Raw genomic sequence first — 19,104 nt, forward strand, 5'->3', positions numbered from 1 at the left:
CCAAATCCAAAAAGGGAAGGCCCTTGGTGGTGATAGTCATTAATTTGGCATCATGCTCACAGCACCAATTGTAGGGGACACAACAAAGATGCAGAGGGACACAGAACATCTTTGTGTAGATTTCCAGCCTAACACACAAACACACACGTGCGCACACACACACACACACACGCACACACACTCACGCACGCGCGCGCACAGGCACACACACATGCCCAAGAAGACAAGCAACATTTCCCTTGAAGAGTTGAAATCAGTGCGTGGATCATAAAGGGTCCTACAGCAAGTCAGATTTTTATAGTAAATCTTGATTAGTAGCCCCCAGTTTGCTTACTCCAGATTGAATCACCAGGGAGTAGTACCAGGATGAGGTACTCAGTGCGAGTCTCCGATATAACTACAGATGCTCTGAGTTTCCCTAGTAAAGATGGAATCTGTGAGCTCACTCCTGGACTCAGCCGTTGACACCTACCTGTTGTCCTCTGCTCCACTCCACCTTAGAATCAGCGATGTTAGGATTAGTTCTCTTTTTTATTTTAAATTCCAACTGACATTGTATATTTTATAGAAATGTCTGGCCTACAGCAGAGTGTCCGGCACTTACACAGATTGTGAATGTGATGGCCCAATGCATCCAGGTCCCACCTGGCACCACACACACTTATTACAGCACAACACCCTCCGGGTCCTTCCACGTTGTCCCGGAGGCTACAATTCCTGTTTTTAAGTTGCTGAGTGAGAAAGATGGGATAGTTTTCAAATGAATGTGTGGCCAAAAATTCCATTTACTGTTTTTTTTTCCATAACATAACATATACATTTTTATGTAGGCTAGATCCAGTGTGGTATAACAATGATGGTTGTCCATTAATGTCTAGATTTGATTGTTATAAACTTCACCTGGTTAACCCACCACGAAGCATCTTTCAGTGAGAAATCTCCACCACAATGTTTGCAAATCACTTTGGACACATTTGATAAGTCACAGCATCTTCTCCATATATTGTAGAAAACCTTTTGCATTATAAATTTTTATCACATGTTTATCTTCCTTGAAATAATAAAGCACAACATGCTGAAAACGTTTCATTTTCCTCATTTTCAATATTAAATTTGCTACACAAAAATTGACCACTTAGGATGTTTTTTTTCAAATGCATGCACATATGACAACTGTCACAATAAAATGTGACAAAATAAATTCAAATGAAGATAAATACAACTAAGCAATACATGAGCCATATTATATAAAAATAGCCTTCTTGCCAATTCAACATATCAATGACTACATGATTATGTGAGTCTATTTCTGAGGAAAGGAAATAAAAAAAACTTGAACCAGCTGCATGAGGAAGAAAATCACTACATAAAGACCAAGAACCCTGAAAGTGGTGGCCCGAGGGTTGCTTTATCCACCACCCATGCACCTGGGAGACTCTCTTCCCAGTTCAGCTCACTGTTCCATGCAGCATGGGGCTTCAGGCCCAGATGACAGCCATCTCATGAGGGCCAGGTGACACCATTCCCCAGTGGTATATGCAGGCACAAAAATGGTTGAAAGAGATAAGGGATGGAGTTCCTGAAATTTACTTGTGATGAACCAAGGATGAACCTGTCCCTTAGTTCCTGATGAGGACTATGTCACCACTACACAGACCAACAGATGCTGATGATATAAATAAGAAAGAAATGCCATAGGTGACCTGGTGTAGAGAAAGTTATATAGAGTGGCTGCAGGGACGGAAGATAATTTAAATGTAATCAATGGATGAAAAAAAATGATGTTCTTCATACCAATTATGATTTCATTTCTTTTCAGTTATATCATACTCATATTTGGCATTGCGGTTTTTCATAATGGAATTTCTATACTTTTAGGATGCTTACATGACAATATTTAACTACACCTTCACCTAAGTAGATCTCGCCAAGATTGAGGTTAATGACTGAGTGTGACTCACTGCCCAGGTGTCGCCAATCTAATGAGGACCAGGTGATGGCTTTTCCCAGTGGCATGTGTACACATGAAAATGAATGAAAAGGTTTGAAACTGTTTTAACCACAGAGTCTAGAGAATAAGGACAAACACGACATAGAGAGGCTGCCGCACATTGAGCCCCAAATTGCACTTAGACAATATGGCCCAGGAGCAGTGCCTGTTTCTCTGTGGAATTCATGTTCCTGTCTCCGAATCTCCAGAGACTTCACCTCCTCCAATCCTGGGTCCACGTGCTGTAGGGTCACACTCTGTTCTTAGTCCGTAGTCTGATTACTCCGTATGGGAAACCGGGTCAGATAGAACTTCCTAACTCCTCAGGTCGCAATGGTTGATTTCTATGCGTGTGCTCACTACCGGTGACCCTAAAAGGCATCTCTCACTTTAAAACTCTTCATTCATGACAGTTTACTCTCCTAGGGCATGGACCTGACTCCTGGAGCCATTGGGTCACTGGGGAGAATGCAGGAACTTCTGCAGGAAGTAATCATTTTATTTCTATATTATTATTTTTCTCTTCATCAGAAGACTTTTTCATTGTTATCAGAGAGAAAAAAAGATTTGAAATGATGGGACAATGAGAGAGGAAGAAAAAGAGAGATTCTTTGCCTCCCATACATGACTAGACAGAGGATCATAACTGCCCACATTTGGGATTGAACCTGCAACCTTCAATAACAGGATGGCAGTTCAACTTCCTGGACCAAACTATCCAAGGCTGGGGAGTAATTGTTAACAAACATGACCATGGAGCAAGTCACATGTTGGGGCCACGCCTTTCAAGTCTCTGTCCAAAACTACAACTCTGATATAGTTGGAACACATGCAAATGGGGTCCTTCTGCTCATGAAAAGCAGCCCAGCCTCAGCCCTGCAGCTCTGGAATGAGGAGCTCAGCCCAGGATTCCCAGGTGTTCCCAGACCCTGCTCAGGACAGGACACAGATCACTCACCATGGAGTTTGGGCTCAGCTGGGTTTTCCTTGTTGCTATTTTAAGAGGTAATTTACAGAGAATGAGACACACTGAGAGTGTGAGTGTATATGAATTAGAGAAACAGTTGACAGGGAACAGTTTTCAGATCAGGATGTCCTTATGTTTTCAGGTGCAGCTGGTGAAGTCTGGGGGAGACATCAGACTGGGGCATCTCTGAGACTCTCCTGCGCAGCCCTTGGATTCACCTTTAGTAGCTCCGATGTGTACGGGGTCCTCCAGGCTCCAGGGAAGGGGCTGGAGTGGGTCTCAGACATTAATGAGGATGAAAGTACCACATCATATGCCAACTCTTTGAGGGGCCAATTTACCTTCGACAGAGAGAGTAGCCAACACGTGCTGTCCCTGTGAATGAACAGCCTGAGAACCAAAAACACAGCTGTGTATGACTGCGTAGAGAAACAGGAAGACAGCATAAGCTCAGACAGACTTCCCTGTGGGAGAAAGGAGGGCTTGGCTGCAGGGAGTGCTCAGGGCACCAGGGGACACTCAGGACACAGGGGACCTCTTGGCATCCCCAGGAGCAGGTGCAGGCCTGGTGGGGAAAGAAGGTGCTTCCCCTCTGGAGCAGGGTTTCCTCTCAAAGCTCTTGGCTGCATCTAGGACACTTTTTCTGTCTTTGCGACTCTCATCTTCCCCATTCTCACTGCAAATAGCAAAAGGATTAATGACATTATATTTTTAACAATGAGATTCTACCCTGGGCCTGGGACCTTCCCTTCACCAGGTTCCTGTGTGTCCTTTTTCTTCCTTGGTTAAGAACCAGCCTGAGTGCTCTTGTCTTCCCCGTGGTTGGAAATGTTTCCCACATAGAGGAGCAGAGCCCATCCAGGCCCCTGTGTGCTGATCTCACACTCTGTCGCCAACATGCACACAATGCCCTCACATGTCTTCCTCCAACAGTCATGCCTCAACGCAAGCGGTGGGGGTCATCCCCCAGGAACTTGTCCCCTCAGGTCTCTGTCTCCCCTGTTGCACATCACCCTCTTGCTCCTCATTTCCTGGATGATTGTGAAAAATTTTTGGCTTTTAAAATCTATAGGACTTACGTATAGTGGATGGAGGAAATATGTAATTTAAATGCTAATGTGAAATAAAGATTTATTTTCATTAATTTCACCTGGCCTTGCAAATATATATTTGTTTTATTTTTAAATTTCAGAAAATCAACGTTAAAAACACATATATGAAAAAAGAAAAGTAATTTTTTCTACCTTATCTTTTCATGTTTCATGTTTAGGAACAATATAGCTGCTCATCTTATTTTTTTTAATATTGTTTTCTTTTTTTCCTTTTATTTTTTTAAATGCATTTGTCTTATCATTAAGGAGAGGGTGAGGGAAGAGAAAAAAGAGGGAGGGAAACCTCCATATGTGAGAGGTTACCTCTCATTCATCCACAACTGGAACATGGATGTAAACCCAGGCATGTGCCCTGCGTGACCTTTCAGTCTACATGTCAGTGGGAGCCACTCCAGCCAGGCCTCCAACAGATTTCTGTGGGAAACTTGTTATAAACTGAGGGAGACTGGCTCTCCTGTCCTGCAGACACAAGTCTCCCTGAGGGAGACCAGACAGCTGGACTGCAAGGGCTGCTCAGGGCAGCAGGGGACATCAGTGCCACTCACGGTCATTCATGAGCACCAGGGGCAGCACTGTCCCCTAGGCATGTGCTCTGACTGGGAATGGATCTACCCCACCAGCCAGGGCTCTGTGAGGGTGTTTTATATCAGTGAACAGGGTGAGACCATTTGCCCTTCCTAATGTGTGGGTGCTGCCTGACCATGGAAGCCCTGCAGGGGGCCAATGGGACCCTCTTGCCCAGGACCTTGGTTTAGTAGCATTCACATGAGCTTTTGTCCTGCCTCCATCACCCAGGACACACAGGCTCCTCCTGCATCTCAGGGCTGTGTCCTTGGACTGGAACTAAACTTGAGACTCCTCTGTGATCCTCACATACATGTTCTCCTCCATTTCCCCGAACCCCCTTTTTTTCACAGTCTCTAATTTCCTCAGAGCCACAGGGCAGGGGAAGGATGTGTGCCCCTGTCCCAAGGACTCCAGGTTGAGTCAAGTGTGACCTGAAGGTGGACACAGTTCCTGTCAGACCCAGGGCCCCATCGGCCCTGCCCTTGTCCCACAGGCTGTGTCCCTCCCTCCCCTTTCTCCTCATCCTGCTGCTTCCAGGATGGAGGGGAGACCATGATAGAGGACCCCGAGATCACTATGGAAATTACTAATCTTCTTCCTAACTCAGCACGGCCTGTAATCAAAGGTGCTCCCTGTCCATTTCAGGTGATCATGTGTTGACATTTTTCACCTGAGTTTGTTCTCTGCCTTCCCTGTGCCAAGCCCCCTACTTCTTGGCAGGAAAACAGCAAAAAACACCTATTAAATCAACTGAATCCTTGTGAAAATCAGAGAAAAGGAAGAGGTAAATGAACAGCAAGATGTGCTCCAACCTCCTTGCAAAATATCATTTTCCTTAAAAAGAAGAAAAAGCGGACAGTTTCTAAAATATAGATGATCATTGACAACACAGTGCCTAGAGAAACATGTCACATCACAGTGGCTGTGTGTGTCCATGTCTGTGAGAAGCTGGAGTGGTCAAGGACTTGAGAACAGATGCAGAATGTGGTGTCTGGGGTGGAGGCAGGAAGTGAAAGTTACTATTTAATAGCCTGAATTCAGTGGGAGAAAGTGAGAATCTCTGGATTTGGATGGTGATGAAGGTCACCCAAGGGTGTGGATGGACTTAATGTCACTGCATCCCTTTAACATGGATTCTCACAGTGAATGTTAGTTACTGTATGTGATGCCACAGACATCACACCAGCACTCATGGGAGGTGTGCATAGGTGTCCCAAGAGCAGTGCTGCCTCCTGACCCTGCAGGGTGGGAATGGAGTCAGGGCTGGAGACAGGGGTGACAAGGAAGGTCGATTGAGGATCGCATTTGTGGGTCAGTACCTAAGAAGGGGTGAAACTTTCCCCTGGGTGTTTCCAGGGAAAATGGAATATGGGAAGAGGGGGCCTTGTCCAGGATTCTGGGTCAGGGGAGTCCCTGAGCTGAGAGAGAAGAGTGTGAGATGGAGTCATGGGGACAAGACCAGTGGGTAAGTCAAGTCCTTCAATGGCAGGGGCCATTACATGTACCCAGGTGTCTCTTCAAGGGAGATATGATGTGGGTGGCAGATCCTTAGGGCCCAGCACACTCTGCCCATTATTCCAGCAGGATGACTTAGGGACGCACAATGGGCATGATGCTCATCAAACACAGGACTGTGCTGCAAAGAATGGACCCTCCCTTCACTGTACTTATTTTATTCTCATTAATTATCACTTTTCAGTGTCCACCAGGCAGGTGCCCAAAACTTCCCTCTGCTCTCACCTGGCATGGGAGTGAGGGAAATGACAAGACCTTCAGCAGGTTCCACCTATCTGAGGTCATGGTCACTAAAGCTCCTTGAGAAGTGGGACACGGAGACACCCAGGTGCTCACCTGAAATGAGTCTCTGGGCAGCTTCACAGGGACATGTGAGGGAGGGAATGCCATGTCCAGGTGAGGTCCTTCTGGGGAAGGTGAAGACACACATCACTGGGCTGGCCAGGGACATGGACAGGGGCAAAGTTTTCCTCCACATCGAGTGTGGGGACAGGAGTGTGCACAGAGCACAGGCGTCACCTGGAGTAATGGTGTGCTGCTCACTGGAAGAGCTGTTCTCACTGCTTCTCTCCTTCTGAACCCACCTCATTTTCTTTCATGCTGGTCACTCTCAGCTCTCTTGTCGAAAAGGGGGAATCTCCTGAGTAATGTGTCACCTGAGAAAATCTCTCACATCTGTTCCAAGGGAGTCCTCAGTCTGCCATATGTGCCCCAAGTCTTGCTGTGCACTATGAACTAGTCGGAACTGCAGTCGGCAGTTTCTGTGGATGGACAAGAAAATATAGTTTTAATCATTTCCAGGCTGTAAAATCCCATCCTGTGTCCCTCCTCAGTTTAGTGATAGAATGAAAGATCCACCTACTCAAGACCTTGGTTTCTCTCCATCTGTCACCTTGGCCTTCCTCATCCCCCAGTCCCCTTCCCAGGACATCAGCCTCCAGACCCCTCCATAGGCTCTCCGGTGAACACGGGGGTGGCAGGTTCCAACCTGACCCTGTAGGACCATGAAGCATGTCCCATCCTCCTCACGTATCTCAGGACTCCTACTGGCCCAGAATCAGTGCCTGCGTGCCTAAGGGGGAAGGTGACTGCAGAGTCTCAGGGGACCATGCGGTCTAGGAAACTGGGAGGCCTCCTGAGTGGCTCACCAGAGGGAAGGGGCTGGACTGCCCTGGGGGAACTGAGACTGAAGGAAGGACACAGAATGTCTAACACCTGTGTCAGCTTCAGGGTCTGAGTTGGACTCTGGGCACAAGGTCCTAAACTGTTTGGCCCAATCCCTGGAGCTGGACTGAGACAGAGGCTACACCTGCTCTGCCATCTGCAAGCACAGGGGCTTCAGCCAGGGCAAGGGAAAGAGAGTTCTTTAATTTGCATTATTGCACATGAAAGTTTACATCAAGTTATTTTTCATATAATATTATGATTATCCAATCTGGAAAGGATGTGTCTACTTGCATTTCTTTGGACTTTGGAAGATGTTTGTGCATAAGGTTAATCTGTTTTAATATCCACCTGTATAAATCTATGAAATTGAAATTATGTGATCCTTCATCCAGCCCAGATTTAACTGCTAAAAAAAGAATGAAGCGTTGTCCATTAGCATGAATCAAAGTTGACTAACAACCCAAGTCCTCTCCCATTCCTGACTTATACCATTGAGACTAAGAGAAGTAATAAATTCAGGGCACAAAAGGGCAGGGGCCTCAGTCTCTCCCCACTTTTGAGAAAAGAGTTGCCCACATGCAAATTTCCTTTTCAGCTCCTGGTTATATCCTCCCCTTGGCTGTGTGGACTCAAAGCTCTCTCCTCACACAGGACTGAGTCTCTGGGAAAGGCAGGCCTGTGTGTAGAAGATAAGATTGCTGGGTCTCCTCCTGTGCCTGCTGACAGCCCCCCAGGGTGAGTTTCTCAGATGTCAGACAGGGGTCTATGATATAAGGGTGACTGAACAATAATATGGGACTGGTGCTCTTTGTCCACAGGTGTCCAGTCCCAGATGCAGGTGCAGGAGTCAGGCCCAGGACTGGTGAAGCCCTCTCAGACCCTCTCCCTCACCTGCACTGTCTCTGGATACTCCATCACCAGTAGTTATGACTGGAGATGGATCCGCCAGCCCCCAGGGAAGGGGCTAGAGTGGATCGGAGGCATAAATGGTGGTGGAAGCACTTACTACACCCCGTCCTTCAAGAGCCAAGTGTCCATCTCCAGAGACATGTCCAAGAACCAATTCTCCTTGCAGCTGAGCTCTGTCAGCACCGAGGACACAGCTGTGTATTACTGTGCAGGAGGCACAGTGAGGTGAAGTGAGCAAGAGCCCAAACACAAACCTCTCTGCAGGAAACAGGGATGCTGAGCTCCAGGTGGCCCTCAATTCAGCAGATGATGCAGTTGAAATCTCCACTGACAATGCTCCACAGACTCTGAAAAGCCAGGATGAAATTTTCTGCCTCCACTGTTCCTGCATCTCCACTTGCTTCTGCTCCTTGGGAAATCTTGGTCTAGTGTCCACTGTGTTACTATCCTCGAGGCTTCAGGAAGTGCACTCTGAGAATGGGGACCTATACATTGTAGATCAGAGAAATTAGCCACACCCTTACCAAGACAGTATTGGCTGCACACAATGGACAAGTTTTCCCTGCGTCTGAACCTCCCGAGGACAAGGCCGGATCTTCTCACCATGGCCTCTACTGGTTCCAGGTGCTGGGAGAACAGGCAGCCACAATGGAGGGCTCTCTAGAGTCTTCATATCAATCATGTTTCCTTTTTTGCTGTCCTTCAAGTACATCACTGATATAATTGTGGTGAAAGTGGGGATCCTGCCTATGTGCTAGGAACAGGGGAGAAGTAGGAACTGGAGTTATTATCTGTAAAATTATCACTCTGTGTGTGTGTGTGTGTGTGTGTGCGAGAGAGAGAGAGAGAGAGAGAGAGAGAGAGAGAGAGAGAGAGAGAGAGAGAGAGAGATTTATTAAACAGTAGAATTGCAGTGGGATTTGTACCATGAGCAGTGATACTCAGATAGGACCTTCAAGCAGAGGAACATGAGGACATCAGAAGTCCCCAAAGCCCCTGAGAGCTGCTGGACTCAGAGGTATAAACTCTGTAAGTACATCTGTAAGCTCTGGGGAAGAGATTCCCTGGTAGCTTCATAGAGCTTAGGTTTGGGCTCACTGCAGAGCCACTGGGGTTTAGTAAGGCCAGCTCTCTGTGCAGGGGTGTTGATGCACATGGGGTCCTTGAGGGAGCATCCTCAAGTGAGGGCACATATTTTAACTCTGAAATAGTGACACTGAGATGTCCATGCCCTGTGAGCCCCTACAGGACCCTTCCTTGCAGGAAGCTGGCTGGGCAGCAGGGGCCCACGGGACTCATGGGCTCAGAGCTGTTGCCCTGGAGCAGGTGCAGGGGGAGCTGGGGAGAAATTTCCTGTGAGACCCTGCGCCTTCCTTTTTACATGGACACATCTAAAATAAGAGTTGAATATGGTGATTGTTAACGTCCTTTTTGATCAGAGAATTTACCAAAGTTGATAAGATGTGAGAACCACAGTCACTGTGGTTATTTCGAGGGTTTTTTTGTATGTGAATTCCAAAGAACAGAGAATAGTGACGGTTTTATTAACAAACTTGATGTAGCAATTTATAGACACACACCGATCTAGGATAAAAGCTTTCACATATGAAGCCCAGACTGGTCCAGTGGTCTATGGTCGCTCAAAGGTGGGTTCACAATGAGCAGCATGTCCTGTGGGAGCTGGTTCCTCATCGGAAGGAGCTATGTCTGCACAGCGCTGAGGGGCTGGACTGGGGACACAGCCTCCAAAATTGATGAGGATGTGGAATCTCAGTCTTCTGAAGGCCATTGTCCCTTGTCCTGTATCTTTTCTCAGGTAGAAACAAATATGCAAATATGATTTAACTTCCTTATGAAAATACAAATGTGAAGAAAACTAGGTCAAATGCAGATTTGTGTGTGCCCTGAGAGCATCAATTAAAGCCACGCCCTCCTCTGCAGTGTCCTGAAGGTACAGCCCCTCATCATGGACTGGAGCTGGAGAGGCCCCTTTCTGGTGGCTGTGGCAACAGGTAAGGGACTCCCCAGGCTCTGGGTTAAGGAGGCGATGAGGGACAGCCAAGGAGGATATACTCCCACTGATGTCTCCTCTCCACAGGTTCCCGCTCCCAGGTGCAGCTGGTACATTCAGGTGTGAGGTGAGGAGGCCTGGGACATCTATGAAGGTCTCTTGCAAGGCTTCTGGATACACCTTCACCAACTATGCTTGAACTGGGTGCGACAACCCTAGAAGGTGACCTGCAATAAATAGGATAGATCAGCACCAAATTGGGAAACCAACGTATGCCCCAGGTTTCTCTGGATGATTTGCATTCTCCATGGACACCTCTGTCAGCACTGCCTACCTGCAGGTCAATGGCCTGAATTCTGAGGACATGGCCGTGCATTGTTGTGCAAGAGACTCGGTGTGACAACCTACATCCTGAGTGTGTCAAAAACCCTGAGAAGGGTGACAGCTGGGCTGGGTTGAGTAGACGACAGGGTGATGAGCCTCCTAACTTCCTCTGACAGCCTAGAACATGGTACTGGGGCCACTGATGTCAGGGACTCATCAGAAACTCTGAGAAGTTTTCAGGAGACCAGATGCACTGCAAGGAAGAGGCACGGAGTATGCTTCTGAAAGCACACTTGCTATTTAATGTGATTCGTGCAGGGACACATTGGCAACATCTTGCCATCTGAGTGAGGGATATTCATAGAGGCATCATCTGGGACTCTTGGTCAGGGACCCGTTTGGGGATGTGGACTTCAGTGACTCCCCAGCAAGATCTAGGACATTCTCCTATTTAGGGAGAATGGAATTGGGCTTGGTGAAAAGTAAGTACGTGAAAGTCAAGGATGTTAGGAAACACCCCACCTGGTTTCAGGAATTGTAGCCTTACCAATGGGCAAGAAGGCCCCAAGGTAGAGCTGGACAAGGAAACCTTGGGAAAACAGGCCACTGAGGAGACAAAACCTGTGTCTCTGGCAGGCACAGAGACCCTGCCTCCCTCACATCACTCTGCTTGGCCATGAAAAATGGCTGGTTAGTCATTGATGGGACAGACCTCTCAATGGCAGCACAACCTAAGACAGGCACAGTCACAAGGAAATGACTTTCCATCATGGGAATGACTTTGGGGACACAGAGATAGGGCGAAAGACCTCCATTGCCCAGATTTGACATGGAAGGACTCCTCAAGCTACCTGAAAGAAGTCTTATCTCTTGGAAGCTTTGCTCTCCCCGCCTGGCTCAGGCTTGAAACAATACGGGAGAGAGCCCTAAACTGGGTCAGGCCATTCCCAGGAGCAATCAGGCCTAGAGGTAAATTCCTTGAAGCAGGCTTTGTTTTTCCTGAAAAGCTAGATTAACCAGCTCATGCTGGGAAAGAAGTTTACACCATTCGCAGACCCTGACCCTAAACCCTTTGGCACTCTTATGTTTACACTCTTATATTTACTCATCTCATCTCAGTCTCCTGTAAACCGGTGTGCTTCTTACATTTTTTTTCTTCAAAATGACATCTATTCTCTGTAAACGTTAACATAGTGCTGTAATGAGATCACCTGTACATTCATCCTTCCTAAACCCACTCTAAACCCCTTAACCAGTGAGCCATCAAACACAACGCCTTGGGGAATTCTGCAAGAGAGGGAATCACCGCCTTTTTCCTTGGCTGAGTGGGAACAGTGTCTGAGATGACTTATTTTATTTCCCCATCCATGATGACCTGGAGTATAGAGAATGGAGCACTGTTCCAGCCCCTACTCACAAGGATGACTTTTCCACATTTGTCTCTGGACAAGCATCACAGAGATGACATTGTGACAGTAAGTTCCTGGGGTTACAAGTGTTCCAGGTTCCAGCACAGTCTATGCCATCATAATGTTCTTTCAGCTCTCACTCAGGCTGACATCATAAGGAGCCTCCTCATCTGAGATCAGAGCTCTGTGAGTGTCCCTGTCCCTGGGCCAATGCTGATGCCATCACACATCAGGGAGCAGCATGGGGACACCCTGGCTAAAGGAAGACCATGTACAGCCAGCACTATATTCCTAGGACAACTGAATCAAGTGTCCCACACATGGCCTTGGAATCCATACTGTCTGGGGTCAGTGTGTGAAATCCCTTCTCTGGACCAGGGCCAAGGTGCTGGCAGGACCACCCTCTCCTCAGAGGTTCAGGGCAGTGCTGTGGACTGAATGCAGCTATTATCCCAATAGTATATGTTAAAATCTCCATCTGCAAAGAGGATATTATTAGGAGGTGAGGTTTTGGGAGATGCTTAGGTCAAGAGGTTGCCCAGGATGAGGTTAGTGACTTTCTCGTTGAGCCCTGAGAGCTGGCTGGTGTTTCTACACCATGAAGACTTACAAGAATTTTACTTGTATCTACCAAAATGAGGGCCCTCTCCTGAAGACACCATCCTGGTGGGACCAAATGCAGGTCTGACTGCCTGCCACTTTAAAAGGCAATACTCAGGTTGCAGGTGTTGAGATAAAGAAAAGTGGTTTTGTTCAGTTGCCACCAATATGGAAGGTAAAGCTCTCTTTTCTCAAAGGCCATATTAATATTTCAGCACAGGAAGGGGATTTTTTAAGAGGGACAAGAAGAACAAAAGGATCATGAGGAGAGGCTGTGAACACAGAGGTAGTGACCTCGTTGGTCCCAATGTGGATCTTTAATGTCATCAGCCTGGATATGTTTGGTGTCAGGACACTTCCTACAGTTTAGTGATCTGTGTCACCAAAATCATGGTCAAGGTCATTTCTTGTACAAACAAGACATGAAATGCTGGAGTTTGTAATATGCTTATGATGAAACTATCAATATGAGTTTTTACAAAGTTATTAGTACATCTCTTTTTTTTTTGTCCCTAATACTTTATTGGTCCCCTCTATCCTGTTCCTTATTTGGCAGATCCATGGATGGGTCACGGTTCACCAAAGGCCTAAGACAAGACCTTTAGGGTCACAGACTATGGAATATGAAGTGGCAGGTCTGCACTTTCCTGATCCAGCCCAGGGCTCCCAGGTAGGGTCCAAGAGCCCAAGCCTGGCACCTGTGTGTCAGCCTAGTTTTATTTTGAGGAGTGTTCTTTGCTGTCATCCATGCTGGGCTTGATGGTGTCGCTGCCTGGCTTCCAGCCAGTGAGACAGATTTCCCCATGATCATCACTGCACTGAAAGGTCTGCACCAGCTGGAGAGTCTCATCCATGGAGCGCCTCACAGGCATGTCATTGACAGTGATCTGGCGAAGGACACCCTTGTCATCAATGATACAGAGACCCCTGTAGGCAACACCCTCCTCTTCTCTCAGCACACCATACTCACAGGGCAAGTCTCTGGTTACATCAGCCAGCAGGTACATGTTCAGGGGCCCAAGCCTCCCAACTTCCAGGGGGTGTTACTCCAAGCCAGATGGGTGAACTGCAAGTCCACCAAGACTCCCAGAGCCTTGCGGCCCAGCTGCAGAAGGCCTGGGCATGCTCGCTGAAAGCAATGATGTCCATTGGGCACAAAAAAGTCAAGTCCAACATATAGAAAAAGAGGACCACGTATTTCCCTCTGTATTCTGAAAGCTTCACCTCCTTGAAGGTGCCTTTAAACATGACGGTGGCCTGGAAGTTCTGGGCAGGCTTTCCTATGTGAGCGTTTCTGGAGGCCATGACTGAAAGCTGTTTGGGGAAGGGTGAGATGCACCTGCAGAAGACCAGTTGACTTGCATCCTCAGAGACCTCACATTTACGAGTACATCTTATTCTAATTCTATTTCATGGAAAGTCACAGCAGTATCAAGTTATTATGCCCTATTTATCAAGACTGACAATTATTTCTCCATACCTATGATGATATTGATGTTCTCTGAATCTTCTTTGGCAATGAAAATCCTGACCTCCTGTAAACCAAAATTTCAAGAATTAAAAGCAGATATATTTTTAGAGGTGCCTGTTGAGCAGACTGTATTCTCTTAGCATGGGAAAATCAAACCATAAAGATATTTGAAATACTAACACAACCTGTGCACCCAATGTTCATGGCAGCACAATTTACAATAGCTAAGTGATAGAAGCAACCTAAGTTTCCATCACTAAACGAGTGGATTGAAACACTGTGGTACATTCACACAATGGAATACTATGCAGCAGAAAGAATTAGAGAGCTCTTACCCTTTGTGACAACATGGATGGAACACGAGAGCATTTTGCTAAGTGAAAGAAGAGAGGGAAAGAAGAGAAGGAAAGACAAATACCATAGGATCTCAACTATAAGTGGAACCTAATCAATAAAACAAACAAAAAAACATGCAAAATAGAACCAGGGGCATTAACATAAAGAATGAAGTGAATGTAACTAGAGGAGATGGGAGTATAACGGTGAAGAGAAAAGGAATGGTTGTCAAGGGACAAGTATAAAAGACCCATTACAAAGCCAAAAGGGATTGGGTTGAGGGTGGGAGGTGAGGTGGGTGAGGCAGGGGAAGTGATAGCAGGAAAATGGAAACAACTCTACTTGTTGGTTTCAATAAAAAAGAAAAAGAAAAAAGAAACATATACAACCATTTTAAAGAATAGAATAGTTCAACCTCTTCTCTCCTAGTATGGATCTGAGTCCTTGTGGAAGCTTTGAAAATAAACTAATCCTATTTCCAGGTTTCTCAAAGAGAGGACTGTGATGGTCCAATGTTTGTTTGCATCATGTTTGTGCCTGAGTTTGGTGATGCTTGTTTCCACCTCTGCTCAGGGGTCAATGTAGGAAAAACAAGTAGAGTTGGCAGTCATGCAAAGTCCTTCTTGGTCAGCAACGAGATTATCTAAGACAACTTTAGGTAGAAAGTCCAGAGATTTCTGAATAATAGCCACCCAGCTGATATTAGCCTTTACCTGTATATTTATAATATTGAGGGAGTCCTTGAAGTTCTTGCGGGACCGAAAATGTCGTTAGGTTTCTCCTTGTCATATTCCAGAACAGAAATCTTCACATGTCGCCTGGAAAGGCAGCCATAAACCTTTTGAATAAAAAGGCCCCAGGCAATGTCTGCACAGGGTTGTTAATTCTCTTCAAAGTCATTTTTCATTCTTAAATCTTAGCTGATATTCAGGATCGAGGCATGTCTCTCTCAGACATGACATTCCAGTCAAAATCTTGGTTAATAAAACCACAATTGGAAACTGGTTATATGTGTGCTGTTATGAATAAATCAGATTCCTGCTGAATCTATGAAAACAAATATGTTGCTATGGAAATAACAATAGTCATTGAGTCTCTAAATTCTGGAGGGATCAGGTAGAGATAATCATATAAATGCTATAATATTGCTTATTAAATAATAATATACCAAATTGCTCTATGAAAAATGCAAGTTTTCTTATGTCTGGAAAACAAAAAGATTAAAAGTTAGCTATTTTTGACAAAAGTGAACAAATTACAATCATCTTCAGTTCATCCTCTCCCTTAATCAATTTTATTTGCGTGACTATTTGCAAGTATTTCTATAAATCCTGTTATTTCATAGAATTCTAGCAATCTTTCTCTCCTTAAAAAATCAGACCTGAAGATTTATTCTGAAGAAACTTGCAATGATATGGTTATAGATCTAATTACAATGGGATTGACAAAGAAATTTTCTTTGCTGTAACAACATTTTAAGTTATCTTAAAATTACAGATGAAATTTTAATTTTAAATATGTGTGTAGAAATAGAACATAGTTATTAATTTGTTTTTTACAAAGATAATTCCCATGTAGAATAAGCATATCAAATGAGGCTAATTGGTTCAAAATATATTTTGCCAAAGAAGATAGGACAAATCCATGTGACATTCTAGGAACCTACTGGAATGACACAAAGCCAATTTTACATCAAGGAAAAGTGTGTATATATACACTTTATATATATATATATATATATAAATTTTTTAAAATTATATATAATTAAATATATAAATGTAAACAAACAGACCAATAAATAAATAAATAAAATTAAGCCCTGGGGCTGTGGCTGATTTGACTCAGCAGATTGAATGCTGTCCTGCGACCAAAGGCTCACCGGTTCAATTCCCAGTCAGAGCACATGCCTGGGTCACGACCCAGGTCCCCTGTAGGGGTGGCATTAGAGGCAACGAGACATTGATTTATTTCCCTTCATTTCTCCCTCCCTGCCCCTCTCTCTAAAAATAAATAAATAAAATAATTAGAAATATTAAACCCTGGGAAGATTTTGAACATATTCAACCAAAAGATTGTATATCATTATGAAACAATATTTAATTATTGGATATTGAGTTTCAGAAGGTGACAATATAAGAATCAAACATAAATACATGCTAGCAAAACTTTACTTCTTTCAATAAAGAACATGGGTTTTTAAGTAATCAAGTACCTGATTAACATAACACATAACTACTTTTAAAAATATACTCTCTTTTTCTTTCTTTGCAAAGGGGAAAACTTTTCCCCTTTCAACTGACTGAAGATAAAACAAAGAAAATCTGTTTTACATTACTTTTGGTATTTAGATTCTTTATTCAGTTTAATTCATAATTCAAGTTAACTGTGTAATTTCCTCTCAAGATTGCATTCTACGAACTTTCATTTGAATAACCTCACTGTGATGTATACAGTCTTTCTGCAATATACATAGACTCTTTTAGTTGGCCTTTAAAAACTTAATCAGAAATGAGTGAATTTTAAATAGAAAAATATTTTATTTTTCTTCAACAAGGGTTTTCATACCTTATACTTCTATTGTGAAACCATACAATTGCTCTCCAAATTAATTAGAATTCTCAATTCTTAGAAATCTTGATTTTTATGACAATTTAATGTAAGTAATTAAGATTCTTCAGACTGATATTTTTATGAACACTTCATGAATTTTAGAAACAAGCCTTTTTTTTTTTTTCCATTGACAATCATTTAAATTTTCAGGATATGTATTTCCAATAAAGTACAAGATGTACTAAGTAAGCAATACAAATCCACTTTCTAGGTTCTCTGCCTTAAAAAGCTAAAGTAGGCACATTCTTATCAATTGGTATTTTAGTATCAGGTTACCTCAAAATATCTATATATTTAATGATTTTCACCTTTTAATCTAGCAAAACCTCAAAGTTCCAAGATGCTGAACTTTGGAAAACTGTGTTTATATATGTTTAAGTCATATAAATGTAATATATCAGGAATATATATATTTCTGAAAAACTGTATCAGAAAATTTTAGTTTAGTTTCATCTATTTATTAGTTCTTAAAACTTCATGACAATTTAAAGTCAATTATTAACCCAAGCGATTTTCTTAACAAATTCTCAAACACATAAATAACATGAATTTATTCCTGCAAACTCAGGCATAACACATATTTATGCTAATAACTTTATAAGAAATCGATTATATTTAACCAGATTCAATATCATTTTTACACACATGATCCTGAAAAATAATATTTTGATAGTTCTTTCTTTTTCCATATGTACTGACAATATGAATAATAATGGTACTGAAGACAAGACCTCCTTCTTCTCCTGTGTCCTTGACAACATCACGGTGGCTGGAGGAGAGCAGGGGAGACCTCAGGCCTGGGTGCAGAGCAGCTTGGCTAAAAGGGGTCTTTTATCTTCTTCACAGGGAAAGAGGCTGTCACCCCTGCTATTTCTGCACCCGCACAGAGTGTGGGGGTTGCACTAGTTTTCCCACAGTTCCCAGGACCAGCACAGCTCCCACCCTCCAGGGGAAGGTTCAGAGTGTTCGAAAAACTTATCTCATGGTTCTTCTCTCCGAGCTGACAGTCTGAGAGGGGAGGAAACCTTCCTCTGCCCTCTGGACCTTCAGTTTAAATCCTTTCTGAGTAGAATCTGATGATGTAACAACATGGATGCTTACACCAAATGTATAGTGTATGTACCCGTCACTGTCTTCTCAGTCAGGGCACATTCGTATTAGTTCTTTCCTTCCTGCTATGAGATGACCAGTAGGCTAAAATGTGGCTTAATGTCCTCTCTGATGGGCCTGAGATCCAGCTGCGTATTTCCAAACAGAAACAGAACATCTAAAATGAAGACAAACCTCAAATGAATGAGGACGCTCAAATTACATCCTCTAAAAGAAGAAGCTGGGTCATTAGCAAGAAAGAACTTCACAAGTCATAAAAGGCACAACACCCAGATGACAGATACATAAGTTCTCAAGGACACAGCCCTGTATGACTGTGTGAGAGACACTGAGGGGAAGTCAGCCTGAGCCCAGTGACACTTCCCTGGGGGAGACAGGAGGCACTCAGGACACAGGGGGACCTCTTGGCATCCCTGCAGCACAGAGGCCTCCCCCAAAGAGCAGGTGTGGGTCTGGGGGGAGGAAAGAAGAGGCTTCCTCTTGGGAGCAGAGTTTCCTCTTAAAGCTCTCAGCTGCATACAGGGACAATATTTTCTTCTTGGTGACTCTCATTCCCTACATTCTCAGTGCAAACAGCAAAGGGAGAACAGATATTGTCTGTTTGCTGATGAAAGACCACCCTGTGCCTGGGTCCTTTCCTTCATGGCACTCCTGTGTGACATTTTCCCACCTTGGCAAAGAACCACACTGACAACAAAGGCAACCTGTGTCACACAAACTGTGTCTCTCCCTCCCCTTTGTCCTCATCGTGTTGCTTCCAGGATGGATGGGAGACCATGACATAGGACCTCGAGCTCACTGTGGAAATTATTACTGTTTTTCCTATTTCAGGACAGCCTCTGGTCACAGGTGCTTCTTGCCCATTTCAGGTGATTTGTGTTGACTTCTTTTACCTAAATGTGTTGCCTTCCTCCCCTGTACCGTGGCTCCTCCTCTCTGATTAGGTATTCACAAAATTTCTAGTTTCCAAGCAACTATTGGAAACTCAATAGCAAGATGTGCTCCA

At 44.4% G+C, this 19,104-nt stretch overlaps 1 pseudogene and 1 gene segment (V, D, J or C); one reads left to right on the plus strand and one right to left on the minus strand.

Moving 5' to 3' along the window:
• The first annotated feature begins 6,239 nt into the window (after nt 1-6,239).
• On the plus strand, nt 6,240-8,456 carry LOC129064950 (immunoglobulin heavy variable 4-38-2-like). The segment is given in 3 exon segments: nt 6,240-6,299; nt 8,005-8,053; nt 8,137-8,456. Coding segments are annotated over 3 exon segments (429 nt in total).
• A 4,831-nt stretch (nt 8,457-13,287) lies between these two features.
• LOC129064937 (peroxiredoxin-2-like) lies at nt 13,288-13,876 on the minus strand (annotated as a pseudogene).
• Between the last annotated feature and the right edge of the window lie 5,228 nt (nt 13,877-19,104).

This window comes from Pteronotus mesoamericanus, unplaced genomic scaffold (assembly GCF_021234165.1).
Source record: "Pteronotus mesoamericanus isolate MK-2021 breed Mesoamerican mustached bat unplaced genomic scaffold, CSHL_Meso_final contig_170, whole genome shotgun sequence".
Lineage (NCBI taxonomy): Eukaryota > Metazoa > Chordata > Mammalia > Chiroptera > Mormoopidae > Pteronotus > Pteronotus mesoamericanus.